The 14,568-nt window shown below is 40.9% G+C and overlaps 1 protein-coding gene and 1 pseudogene across 1 annotated transcript in view; both read left to right on the top strand.

The window, feature by feature from the left end:
* The window catches only part of CMTM7 (CKLF-like MARVEL transmembrane domain containing 7), a 98,126-nt gene that overhangs the window by 66,840 nt on the left and 16,718 nt on the right, over positions 1 to 14,568 (top strand). The window contains exon 2 of the mRNA XM_006859173.1: positions 10,640 to 10,813. Within this exon, the coding sequence (XP_006859235.1) occupies positions 10,640 to 10,813 (174 nt within the window). The remainder of the gene's footprint in view (positions 1 to 10,639; positions 10,814 to 14,568) is intronic.
* LOC102815917 lies at positions 13,823 to 14,475 on the top strand (annotated as a pseudogene).

Here is a 14,568-nt window from a genome sequence, read left to right as displayed (position 1 = left end):
TTGTGTGGATCATGACAAGCTATGGACAACATTGCGAAGTATGAGTGTTCCAGAACACTTAATTGTGCTCATGAGGAATCTGTACCTGGACCACGAGGCAGTTCAAACAGAACATGGGAACACTGAATGGTTTCAAATTAAGAAAGGTGTGCGACAAGGTTGTATTCTTTTACCATACTTATTCAACCTGTATGCTGAGCAAATAATCCAAGAAGCTGAGTTATATAAGAAAAACGTGGCATCAGGATTGGAGAGAGACTCATTAACAACCTGCAATATGCAGATGATACAACCTTGGTTGGGTCGTTAGGGTTTAATTAATCAAATCTGTTCTTTAGATGACCTCTCAGTTCGGTTGGGATATGTTCAAGGTCATATTTTGGCTGTCGTGGACTTGATTTCATTTTCTTCAGTTTCAGCCTGAACTTCATATGAGCAACTGATGGTCTGTTCCACAGTCTGCCCTGACCTTGTTTTGGCTGATGATATGGAACTTTTCCACAGATTTAGTCAGTTTGATTTCCATGTATACCATCTGGTGATTTCCATATGTATAATCATCTTTTTATGTTTTTTAAAAACAATATTCGCAATAAAGAAGTTGTGGGTCTTGCAAAATTCTAGCATGCAATCTCCAGCATCATTTCTGTAACCAAGGTCATAGTTTCCAACTACTGATCCTTCCTCTTTGTTTCCAGCCTTTCCATTACAATCCTCGGTAATTATCAATACATCTAGACTATATGTTATTTCAATTTCAGACTGAAGAAATTGATAGAATTCTTCAATTTCATCATCACTGGCTTTAGTGGTTGGTGTGTAAATTTGAATAACAGTGGTCATTAATTGGTCTTCCTTGTAGGCAATATGAATATTATCGTATCTCAGATAACATTATACTTCCAGATAGATCTTGAAATGCTCTTTTTATGTTGAATGCAATGCAATTCCTCTTCAACGTGGCATTCCCAACATAGAAAACCATGTGATTGTGAGATTCAGAATGGCCAATAACAGTCCATTTCAGTTCACTAATGCCTAGAATATTGATCTTTGTGCGTTCCATTTAATTTTTGAAAACCTCCAATTTTCCTAGATTCATATTTCGTACTTTCCATGTTCCAGTTATTAATGGATGTTTGTAGCTCTTTCTCCTCATTTTGAGTTGTGCCCCATCAGCAAATGAAGGCCGCAAAAGCTTACCTCCATCTGCATCATCACTGTCAGCTCCACTTTGAGCACCTTCCAACCTGGGGGGCTCATCTTTTGGCACTATGTCTGCCAGTATTCTGGTGTTCCTCATTAGGTTTCAGTATTCAGTATTCTGGTGCTATCTGACAGTATTTCATTGCTATTATCATAATATTTTCTGTGAGTAAACATTCAGAAGTAGTCCACCTCTCCTTCTTCCAAGTCTGTGTTTGTCTGCCTACCGTGGGTGACCCTTCCAGCATTCAAAATACCAGTGGCATAGCTTCCAGCATCACAGCAACATGCAAGCCACCACAGTAGGACAGACTGACAGATGAGTGGTGGAGCCACAGAGCATAAGGGTTAGGATTCCAATACATGTTTTGGGGGACATAGTCAATCTGTAACAGTAAGAATCAGAACTGTAGCCCCTTTGGAACTTGTTAAAGCATTTTGAGTTTACTGAAGGATATTAGGAAAGTATTGTTTTTAAGTTTTAGAGCTTTAAGATGTCTTAAAATTTATGATGACTATTCTGTGGAAAATTGATCAGAAGTGAGTGGTGGAAGTTTGTGTTAAAAGTGCCATTTGAAACCAATGGGGAAAGGATCAGCTATCCAATTAGTAAACATAGTACAATCAATTGACTGAATAACAGTAAAACTACCATGTGCACTCACTCAGGCCATTTACAAAAGTAAATTCTGGGTACTTAAAGAGTTTTTTGAAAAAAAAAAAAGTTATGGGAACTAATGGTTCTATTCAATGTAGGAGGCTACTCTTTTTTAATCCTGGGGCTGAAGAAATGATGTGTAGATTTGACTGTACAAAAAATTTAAACTTAAGCATAATAAGAAAAAAACTGCAAATTAAGGGAATATTCAGAATAAAACATTTTTAAAATCAATAGTAAGAAATACAAACAGAAAAATAATCTAAGAACATGAGTGGACATTATCCAATAAACATATGAAAATATATTCCACCCACTCACTGGTAATTGGGGGAGACTTCTGATGTGATGCTGTAGGATTAAAACTGGACTGTGAACCACAAGGTCAGCAGTTCAAACCCACCAGCTGCTCCTGGAAATGATCCAGGGTCATTATGTGTTGTACAAAAACAACAATAATTTGGGAGATGAAAATTGAAACAACTAAATATAATTTCCACTTTTTAAAAAAATTTTCACTCTTTTTAAATACTGCTAGTAATCTTTGTTGGCAAATTCCTATGCAGAGATACTCAGATCCTTTTTCTATAGCATTTTGGCAGCAAATATCAAAACATCTTAAATTGTGAATATGCTTTTACCCAGTAATTTTACTTCTAGGAATATTTCAGAAATACTTATGCATATAAAAAGAAATATATCCAAAAATATTTTGGGCAGGATTTTTTGTATTAGCAAACAAACCAAACTGAGACTGTACTAAATGCTTATTAAAGGACAGTTTAAACTTGTCTTCTATGGAACGTGGTGCTGTGGGATAAGCACTGTACCTCAAGATTGGTTGGAATGGCAAAGTCGGCCGTTAAACTTACCAGCAACTCTTCAGAAACCCAAAACAGGGTCGCTATGGTTTGGAACTGACTCGACAGCACTTAACAACAATAACTAACCTAAAGGTTTGTGGTTCAAACCCACCAGCTGCTCCTCAGAAGCCCTTTACAGGGTCGTTATGACTCACCACAGACTCAACAGCACTTATAAACAACAACAATGCAGCTATTTTGAAGAAAATGGTAGGTCTATATATGTGACATAAAGACCTCAAGGCACATCCTAAAAGACTGCCTTTTGTATCTTCTTAGACATATCCAAACAATTCACAGGATTGGTTTACTGGTTTGAGAGTCTTAGGACCTTAGTCCTGGGTTACATCTTATGTCAACTGCATAACATAGTTCCTAAGGACAGTGTTCTACATCTAAGTTTGGTGAGCAGTGCCTGGGACTTTAAAAGCTTGTATTGCCCCTCTAAGATACAACTACTGGTCTCTACTTATACAGAGCAAAAGAGAATGATGAAAATCAAAGGATCAAATAAGAAAACAATCCACTTGACTAAGAGCCCACATGAACTACAACCCGTTCAAACCTGAGACCAGACAACTAGATGATGCCTTGCTACTAATACTGACCATTTTGACCAGGGTCACTACAGGCCTGGATAGAATGGAAGAAAAGTGTACAACAAAATTCAAATTCCTTAAGAAGGCAGACCTACTGGACAGATGAGACCAGAGGAATGCCTCCTCCCTCCAAACCCCTCTCCTGTCCCACTATTGCTTTAAGATAAACTTTGAACATAGAATTGAAGCTCTCTCTGCCAGTCAACCTTCAGCCAAAGAACAGATTGACTAAATAACATTACCCATCAGTAATGTGCTCTGGTAGCGTAGTGGTTACAAATCGGGCTGCGAACCTCAAGGTCAGCAGTTCGAAACTACCAGCTGCTCCGCGGGAGAAAGATGAGGCGTTCTGCTCCCGTAAAGTATTAACAGCCTCGGAAACCCTGTGCAGGGTCACTATGAGTCGGAACCAATTCTGCGGCACATAACAACAACAACAACAATGTGCTCCCTCAAACAATGAACTATATGACATCTGCCCCCAAAACAAAGGTGAGATGGTAAGGAGGGGAAGGATGCTAGACCAATGGAAATAGAGCACACAGACTGGAAATAATGGCAGTACTGACTGACATCTTGCAAGCATTGTAACCATTTTTTTTTTTCAATTGTTAAAAGGGAACCGAATTTGCTGTGTAAATGTTCATCTAAAACACAACAAAATGTATAGAAAAGACTTTCTTATCAAGTTACAAAAACACCCACTAGTAGAAATGTATATAAAAGTTGAAACAAAAACATTTACTATGTGATCTTTATAATGTAAAACAAATGTCAGGTATCATGTTAGAACCAAGTCAGCCCCCAACTCATGTTGACCCGCATGCATAATGGAACAAAGTGCTCCACTCCCTCCCAAATCGAACCATTGTGGTCCATGAAATATTCAGTTCCCCTACCCAGAGGCAACCACTCTTAACAGTTTAAGTGTTCTTCCAGAAAAATTCCTAGTATGGATTCACATATAATCTGGGTTTCATATGCTGCCAGGTGATTTTGCTGCCTAGTTAGACTCAGAAGTCAAGCTGTTAACCTGCAGCTCAAGGTTCCCTGGTAAAAATGTTTCCTATACTATTGCCCCTGTCTCATGTTTTCTACTGTGTTATTATTTTGGATACGAAGCAAAACTGTGTGGCAGGTTGGCAGTGGGTATGGAAGAGGGTAGGGAAGATCCAGTATTTAAAATCTGATGAATAAGGGAGGCGCCCAAAGGGAGTAAACCAAAGCAAGGCTCTCAGCCTGGTGGGTATTAATGAGATCACTTGATACACTGGAGACATTAACAAGAAGGCAGGAGCAAATTTCCTTATACCCAAGGGCAGAATTCAACAAAATGCAGAACATATTGAATTCCTTTTCCTACCAGCCCACTGCCAAGCAAAGACATTTATAGCCTGCCTACATTTATAAATTTGCAATCGCTGAATAGCCATTTACATCTCTGACATTTTGAACAAGTTTGGCTTTCATCTTGGGCTTTTCCAGAAAGCCTCTTAGAATTGGGTCCGAGACCTTTTGATGTTAGCTTTTATCCTTTACTTTCCCTCCTCCTGCCTGTCCCTTTCACTGAAATTTTATTCTAAGGTCAGAATAAAAGCCCACAGGAGGCCGGGGTGGAGGATCCTGTGGCTTCCAGCCCAGGGCTCTCAAAATCAAAGGTGTCTGGTGCTCTCTTCAGCCAGACACAGGTACTGCCCAGTGGACCAGACCTGGCTGGGGCAGCCTGCTCAGGGTATGTTCCAGAGGACAGGTTCCAGGGAGTGACCAGCAGGGCTCCCCAAGGCCAGTAGAGGTATCTGCTGCCCAGCTCTGAAGGTGCATCTCCTGGAAGCTGCCTTTTGCATCTTCTCCTGAAACGTTCCATCTTGGAATTCAAAATTCCATTTCTTCTTTTGCGATGCCTATCCAGCCTGAGAATATGGGCCGGGGTCCTGCGAGCTGTTTGAATCCTGGCTGTGTATGTGTATTTGAGTTAGGACCAGACTGGTTTGGTTCTTAATTTCTCAGGGGACAGTGGTTTCTTTCAGGTGCTATGGGAATACTCCATGCCTTGTGAAGTTGAAATCCACTAATCCTTTCATCAAAATCATCTCTTCTTTCTACTCAGAATTCTCCTAGGTTGGAAAATAGGACCATGGAGTCAGCAAGGACCGAGTTTGGGAAAGAAAGGGATGTGTCCAATCTGCCATGATTTCAGTTACTAAAAAGAGTCTTTTACTGGACTTAAAACTACAGGGTCGATGACTCAAGCCTGCCAGCTGCTCCAAAGGAGAAAGATGAGGCTTTCTGCTCCCGAAAGATGTACAGCCCCAGAAACACTAAACAGGGTTGGTTTGCTATGAGTCAGAACCAATTTGACGGCACTTTAACAACAATAACAAAAGATTCTTGTGTCTGGTCTGCAAGACTCTTGCTTTAAGTTGAAAGTTCTTGAAGAATTACTTTTAAACCCATGGACATTATGCTAGATATGTTCTTTTCAACTTTCATGATAGATATAAAAGACCACACCGTTCTGAGAGGAGCTAGTTGGAGCCAAAGAAACAAATGAGTCCTTTGGTTGGTATCACACTGAGGTGACCCTAAGCAAACACATCTGTTTTCTAGAGGAACCCCCGCAGCCTTCTTTCTGTGCTAGAATCAGAACTACCTTCTGTATCTTTTTTTTTTTTCCTTCCCCTAACTGGGAAACAAACAAGAAAGGTTCTGAAAGATCCAAGCAGAGGGGAAAGTAACACCCTGGGTCCTTTTCTCCAATCTTTTCTTCTGCTGCTTCACCTGTCTGGCTGCCCCCTGAATGTTTGTTAATCCAATGAATGATTAAGTATTTGCAGGTCTTAAAAGAGTTTCTGAAAAGTTTGGTTTCAACCAAATCTATTTTTGTTTTTGTTTTTTTACATGCACTAGATGCTCTGGTAGCTTAGTGGTTATGGATCAGGCTGCAAACCGCAAGGTCAGCAGTTCGAAACTACCAACTGTTCCGCAGGAGAAAGATGAGGCCTTCTGCTCCTGTAAAGATTTATGGCCTCAGAAACCCTGTACAGGGTCGCTATGAGTCAGAACCGACTCCACGGCATATAGCTTCCTAGCTATTTAAAGTGTTGCTGTTGTTAGTTGCTGTCACGTTAATTCTGACCCCATGTGACAGAATAGCACTGCCCTATAGGATTTCCTGGACTGTAATCTTGGTGTGGCACTTTAAGATAAAGTACTGGAACACAAGGTTGCTTTGAACCACAGGTTGGAGGTTCAAACTCACCAGCTTATCCTTGGAAACCCTAAATAGGGTTGCTAAGGGTCAAAACCAACTCGAGGGTACTTAACAATAACAACAGTCTTTATGGAAGCCTATCACCAGATCTTTCTCCCATGCCAACAAGTGGTTCCCACTCAGAACTACTCCATATGGGGTTTCCAAGGTGTTAAAACTTTGCAGGAGCAGAAAGCTTCATATTTCTCCCCTGGTGGAGTCGAACTGCAGACCTCGTGGTTCGTAGTCAAGTGCTTATTGTATGAAGCCATCGTATTCTTTGTAGGAAGGAATAAATTCTTGGACAAAAAAAAAGCTTTTAGTAGCATGCACATCTTCTGGGAAAATTGGACTTTCCTTAGAAAGGCCTATGGTTGGTGGCCCTTGGCTAACTGAAAAGAGTTAGAGAAATTGTATTTCATTAGCATGGTTCCCAAAGACATTTGGCACATTTGTGGCAGAGTAATAATGTACTTCCTACAGCAGATCCCTGAGGAATCAGAGAGGAAGTCCTGCCCAGGTCCCTTTTGCTAATTGGGAAACTCCCAAATCCCTGGGTCACCATGAAAAAATCATGACCTTGCCATAGATGAAGAGTTCTTAACAGTTATTTAATCTTTGTTCTTACCAAAGTGCTCTCCACCTAGGAACCACAGTGCAAAATCCTGAATTATCTGCATTTTAAGGAATATAATAAAAAGCCTCTGGTGCATGAGGTAAACTGGTGATGAAGCACAGTCCTGAGTAAGGCAGAGGCTTTCTTCGGAGCCTTCAAACAACCACTTGGCGTGACTCACTATTTCAGCATGGCTGGATGGCTGGAGAGGAACCGAAAAATGAAAATACTCACGTTGCTCATTAGCAAAAGGAAATACGCAAATGTTGAGGGTCCCTTCGTGCCTTCACGTCAGAGCCACACTCTTCTGTTTTGATCTGCCCCCCTTTAAGCTTCAAGCTGAGAGTTCTTTTTAGCTATTGTGCTGATTACAGAGGGTCTTCATAATGCTAGAAATGAGGGGTTCTAGGTAATAGTATCTTCAGCATTGGCTACTTTTACCAGACTTGGATGCATTTTGTGCTCGAATTCTCATTGTAGACTTACATTTTTTACAACAAGGTTTCCCAGCAGCACTATCCATATTTGGGCCAGAAAATTATTTGTTGCAAGGGATTGTGGTATGCACTGTGGGATGTTTAGTAGCATCCCTGGTTTCTACCCATGTGTTGTCCGTAGTATCATCACCCCCAAGTTGTGACAACCAAAAATGTATGCAGACATTGCCAAACATTCTCTAGGCGACAAACCTAACACACACAGACCTTCTCCCTTTGAGAGCCACTGTTGTATAGGAAAGAAGCAATAAATACAAAATCATCTTTTCCTAAATTTGTTGTGCATCTAGTAGGTCCTAAGATATTTCTGCATGGTACAACATTTAACTTAATTCAATTTCTATGTGTAAGAGAGGAGTCTACCCAGAACCTCTTTGGAATAAAGGCTTGGCAATCTACTTATGAAAGAAATCAACCATTGAAAGTACCATGAAGCATAGTCCTGTTCCGACACATGGGTCGCCATGTGCCAAAATCAACTGGTTTTTACTGGTTAAAATGTTTCATGCAGTTTGACACCTGAGTGGTATTTGGTGTGCTCTCTGTGTGGTATGTCATTGTTAGGTACTGTCAAGTTGGTTCTGACTCATAGTGACTTTATGAACAATAGAACAAATCGCAATTGTTGTTAAGCTTGATCCCATTCCTGCTGCCACTGTGCCAGTCCATCCTGTTAGGGATCATCTTTCTTTTCTCTGACCCTCCACTTTACCAAGCCTGATATCCTTCCTCAGGGACTGGTGCTTCTTCATAATATATCCAAAGTATTAGAGACAAAGTCTCGCCATCCTGGATTCTAAGGATCATAATAGCTGTACTTTTTCCAACACAGATTTGCTTGCTCTTCTGGCAGACCATGGTACTTTCAATATGCTTCACCAGCACCCTAACTCAAATGTATCAATTCTTCTGTGGTCTTCCTTATTCATTGTCCAACTTTCACATGCATGTGAGGCTATTGAAAAATATCATGGCTTGGGTCAGGCACACCTTAGTCCTTAAACCGACATCTTTGCTCTTCAACACTTTAAAGAGGTCTTGTGCAGCAGATTTGCCTAACGCAATATGTTGTTTGATCTCTTGACTGCTGCTTCCATGAGTGTTCATAGTGGCCTGGACTGATTTTATAGTCTTTGAGGGCCCTTCATAAAAACTCAGAATCTTCTGTTCCCATGCTCATAATATTTACCTGATCAAGTCACTGCCTATCTATTCATTCATTCATTTATTCAGTCTTCTTGTTGTTGTTAAGTGCTGTAAAATCAGTTCCAACTCAGAGAGACCCTGTATAAGATTTTCAAGGAGCAGCTGGTGGGTTTGAACCACTAACCTTGTGGTTCAGAGTCCAGTGCTGATCCTACAGCACCACACCAAGAGTCCATTGATTCTTTTTTTTTTTTCTAATATTTTATTGTGAATTATGTGATAGTTTACATGGGAGAACTATCACATAAGAGAACATTAGCTTTACATTCATCCTATCATATATTGTTTCATTGCCATGGTTACGATTCCCTCCATGCATCATCAACCAACCAAAGGGTATACCCTACAAGCCTGCCCCCCCACTGGTCATCAGCACACAGCCCCTCTCCCTCTTTGGGTCTAAAGTCCCCAGCCGCTCCATCTCTCCACATCATTGTCTCTGCTCCATCTCTGGTGTCACTGCTTCTCTGGGTAGGGTCCCGCACTCCACTTTTCTCCCTTGATGGTCCCAGGGACCTCCACTCCTAGACTACAAAGTTAATCACTTCCCTCCTTGCTACAGAGTCCACTGATTCTTAGTGAGCTCATACTACCTGCTCCAATGAACAAACACAACCTCTAAACCAGAATTCCCACAAGGTCGATAACTCATCCACCTTTCTCAGCTGACATGGAGGAACATGATCATTGGTGTCAGACAGTCCTGGGTTCACATCCCACCTCCCCTGCATAAAGGGTAGCCTTGGAGTGATTTTCAAGTTCATGTGCCTCTGTTTCCACATCTGAAAATGAGAATGATCTTGTCTACATTACAGGATTTTATGTGGCCTCAATGAAATCATGCTTGTCAGCACCAGGGGATGTTAACTTATTGTGTAGCAACCAGTAAGGTATTATGTATGAATTGCCATGTTTGTAAGTCATAAACAGCCAAATATTAGCAACTTCACAGAATTCAACCAAATATGTAAATGCTGAACTCTCCTTTTCTCGTGTGGTGGGTGACCAGAAAAGATATGGAAGGAGTCTTCTTTATTATTTTCCTATATGACCTGCTTCCTTTTGGAGGATGCTTCCTGCCTGGCACAATTTAACAAACTTCAGAAAGAGCAAAGCTAGTCGTATCAGTCCCAGCGTTCACAGCTGGCGTGTATTGTAAAAGGCTGTGTCTGGTATGGGACTGTGGATTAATGTGCTGGACTGCAAAGTCAGTTTGAACCACAGGTTTGCTGGTTCAAGCTCATCAGGTGCTCCTTGGAAACCTATACAAGGTTGCTATGGGTTGGAACTGACTCGACAACACTTAACAACAACAACAACATATGAAATTACACATTCTTTACCATCCTGCCAAGGAGCCCTAATGGCACAGTAGTTAAGCAGTTGGCTTCTAACCAAAAGATTGGTCATTTGAACCCCCCATCTGCTCCATGAGCAAAAGATGTGGCATTTACCGCGTTGGAAGCCCTCTGGGACAGTTCTGCTGTGTTCTCCAGGGTTGCTGTGAGTCAGAAATTACTTTGTGGCAATAGGTTTGTTTGGGGGTTTTTATTTGTTTTTTTTGTGTGTGTTTTCTTCCTGCCAATTTGTGAGAAAATAGCCTGAATTTTAGCAGTTCCTCAGTTTGGACGTGGGGGAAAGAGAGAGACAGAGGGCAGCTGGTTTGTTTCTATTGCTTCGGTGTCTGTTCCTGGGTAGCCCTCGTGGCAGGGATTTCTCTGATGTCTCCTTCTTTATGTCTCAGGTCACGCTCCTGATTGCCTTCACCTGTGTGAGGAGCTCTCTGAAGAAGGACTACAGTGCCTACAGCTACTTTGAAGTGGTCACCATTTGCGACTTGATAATGATCCTCGTCTTTTACCTGGTTCATCTCTTTCGCCTCTACCACGTGCTCACCTGCATCAGCTGGCCCATGTCGGTAAGAGAGTGGCCTGGCTCCATTCACAGTTCCTTTGGGCAGTCTGTGGCGAGTCTGATGCAGATATCAGAATATTAGCTGGGGCACCCAGACCCAACGGAGTACTCCCCACCTGCCCACCCTACCTCCTTGACTGTCCTTTGCTGCTTCAGCCCTTAACTTCTCACAGTTTGGTGGACACCTGCCCTTGATATCCTGCTGGTATCTAAAACTCACTTTTCCACTCTAAAGGCTTGCCTCTTGCCTCAGTGTTATTTTCTTAGAAGAGAGAAGTGAGCTATGTACATATTAACAGGAAAATGAACATGGAAGAAAATAACCAATAAGTGGGGGGTGGGTATTTTTAACAGCTTTATTGAGATCAAATTGGCATGCCGTACAATTCACCCACTTGAAGTGTACAATTTATTGGCTTTCACTGTATCCACAGGGTCATGCTCCCATCACAGTTTTGTTGTTGTTGTTAGATGCCGTTGACTCATAGTGACCTTAATGCACAACAGAACGAAACACAGCCTTGTCCTGCTCCATCCTCACAGTTGTTAAGCTTGAGCCCATTGCTGCTGCCACTGTACCAATCCACCTCGCTTGGGGTTGTCCTCTTTTTCACAGACCCTCCACTTGACCAAGCATGATGTCCTTCTTTAGGGACTGATTCCTCCTGATAGCACGACTGAAGTGGGAGAGACAAAGTCTTGCCATCCTGGCTTCTAAGGAGCATTATGCTGTACTTCTTCCAAGACAGATTTGTTTGTTCTTCTGGCAGTCCGTGATACTTTCAATAATATTCTTCTTCAACACCATAACTCAAATGCATCAATTCTCCTATGGTCTTCCTTATTCAGTGTCCAATTTTCACATGCATGAAACTATTGAAAATACCATGGTTTGGGTCAGGCACACCTTAATCCTCAAACTGTTATCTTTGCTCTTATACTTTAAAGACACCTTGGGCAGCAGATTTGCTTAATGCAATACGTCATCTAATTTCCTGACTGCTGCTTCCATGAGTGTTGGTTATGGATCCAAACATCTTCGTTGTTGTTGTTAAGTGCCATTGAGTTGGTTCAGACTCATACTCACCCTGTATAGAGTTTCTGAGGAGCACCTTGCGGGTTTGAGCTGCCTACCTTGTAGTTCACAATACAGTGTTGATCCTACAGCGCCACAACCAGAGAACATTTTCATCCCCTCTAAAAGACACCTCATGCATGCACCAGTGTTCACTGCAGCATTATTATAGTAACCAAAAGGTGGAAACAACCACAAGTGGCCATCAGCAGATGAATGGATAAATAAAATGTGATTTATCAATACAGTGGAATACTGTTCAGCCATAAAGAGAACTGAAGTTCTGATACACAAGAACATCCTATTAACTAAAATAAGTCTGTCACAAAAGAACAGATATTGTATGATCCCATTTATATCAAATCTCTGGAATAGGCAAATGCATGGAGACCAAAGTTTATTAGTGGTTATAAGTGATGAAGGGACAGAAAATGGAAAGGGGCTGCTAAAAGTGTGCTGAGTTTTTGGTGTAGTGATGAAAAACTTTCAGAACTGGATAGTGGAGATGGCTATGGAACATGATCTATATAATTAATATCACTGACTTGGACACTAAGATCATTAAAAGAGCAAAATTTGTTACATGTATTTTAACACAATAAATTTTCTTTAAAAAGAAAGAAACTGCATATGCTTTTAACTATTGCCCATCTCTATCCTCATCCCCTCTAGCTCTGCATAACCATTCATTGCTTTTCTGTATATATAAATATGAGTGTTTTGGGCATTTCATATAAATGGAATCTTGTAGTATGTGTGTGCCCTTTTGTGACTGGTTTCTTTTACTTACCATAATGTGTTCCCAGTTCTGTGTTCTAACATGTATCACTGTGGGCCAAATAATAGCCATTGTATGGATATATCACATTTTGTTTATCAACTGATAACATTTGGGTTGTTTCTATCTTTGACTATTATTAAGAATGCTACTATGAACACTCATGCACAAATTTTTGTGTGAATATTGATTTTCATTTGTCTTGGATATAAGAGGGGTTTTTTAAATATTCATGGAAAAATGGAATGAAAAGATAATGGAGGGGAAAAAAAGATAATGGAATATTTCCATGGACTTTTTGAAGCATCCTGGTATACCTGGATGGACTTGCTAGATCATAAGTTAACTCTCCTTTTAGCCTTTTGCGGAACTGCCAGTGTTTTCCAAAATGTCTGTACCATTTCACATTCCTACAAGCAATGTAAGAGGGTTCCAAGTTTTCCACATTTTTTCCAACCCTTACTATGCTTCTGGATTATATAGGTATCCTAGGGAGTCATGGTGTGGTGCTACGGGACAATGTGCTGGACCACGCGGTCGATTTTGAATAGCAAGGTTACAGTTTAATTTGTATTTCCTTGATGGTTAATGATGTCAAGCATGTGCTTGTTGGTCATTTGTATATCTTTTTTTGGAGAAATGACTATCACATTTTTTGGCCATTTTTTAATTGTGTTCTTTTTACTGTTGTCTTTTATCTAGTCTGGATACTTAGAACCTTATCAGATATGTAAGGAGATTTCAGAAATTCATGGAAAAAAAGGAATCGAAAGACAATGAAATTTTTCTATGAACTTTTGGGAGTCCCCTTCTATGACATGTTAATGTTTTCTCTCTTTCTGGGGGTTGTCATTTCACTTTCTTGATCATGTATTTTGAAGCATTACAGTTCTAAATTTTGATTAAATGAAATTTAATTTTTTTTCTTTCTGTTGCTCATCATTGCGATGTCATATAGTTTTAGCTTTTAAATTTAGGAGTTTGATCCATTTTGAATTAATTTTTATATATGGTATGAGGTAAGGATCTAAATTTGCTCTCATTTGTTGAAAAGGTTGTCCTTTTTCCATCAAATGTTCTTGACACCCATATTAAGAATCAATTGAGCTGTTTTCATCTTCTCTTGGTTGTAGCTTCTTTAGCTGTTCTCAAAGGTGCAGCTCAAACTGATGAAGATCAACCACGAGATGCTGAACAAAGTGCTGGCCCGGTTGGGGGTTGCCAGCTAGTGTTGCTTCGTGGATGTGCTGGGGCTGGAGGAAGAGGCACTGAGCTCAGTACCAGCACCTGCCTGTGTGCTGTGGCTGCTCTTTCTGCTCACTGCTCAGCATGAGAATTTTAGGAAAAAACAGATTGAAGAACTGAAGGGACAAGAAGTTAGTCCTAAAATGTACTTTATGAAGCAGACCATTGGGAACTCCTGTACAGTTGGGCTTATCCATGCAGTGGCCAATCATCAGGACAAACTGGAATTCAAGAATGGGTCAGTCCTGAAAGTTTCTTTCTGGAACAGAGATATCCCCTGAAGACAGAGCAAAATGCTTAGAAAAGAACAAGGCCATCCAGGCAACCGATGATAATGTGGTGCAGGAGGGCCAGTGCCGGGTAGATGACAAAGTAAACTTTCACTTTATTCTGTTTAACGTGGATGGCCATCTCTATGAACTACATGGACAGATGCCTTTTCCAGTGAACCATGGCATCAGTTCAGAGGACTCACTACAGCAAGATGCAGCCAAAGTCTGCAGAGAATTCACTGAGCATGAGCAAAGGGAGGCCTGCTTCTTTGCCAGCCCTCTGCAAGGCAGCCTAATGCCCTATGGGAGGGAGCTGGTTCCCTCTTCCCTTCAACATGAAAACAGGTATCTACTGTTGTTGTTGTTAAGTGCCGTCGAGTTGATTCCAA

This window comes from Chrysochloris asiatica, unplaced genomic scaffold (genome assembly GCF_000296735.1).
Source record: "Chrysochloris asiatica unplaced genomic scaffold, ChrAsi1.0 scaffold00030, whole genome shotgun sequence".
Classification (NCBI taxonomy): Eukaryota; Metazoa; Chordata; class Mammalia; order Afrosoricida; family Chrysochloridae; genus Chrysochloris; species Chrysochloris asiatica.
This window is presented reverse-complemented; position numbering and strand designations above follow the sequence as displayed.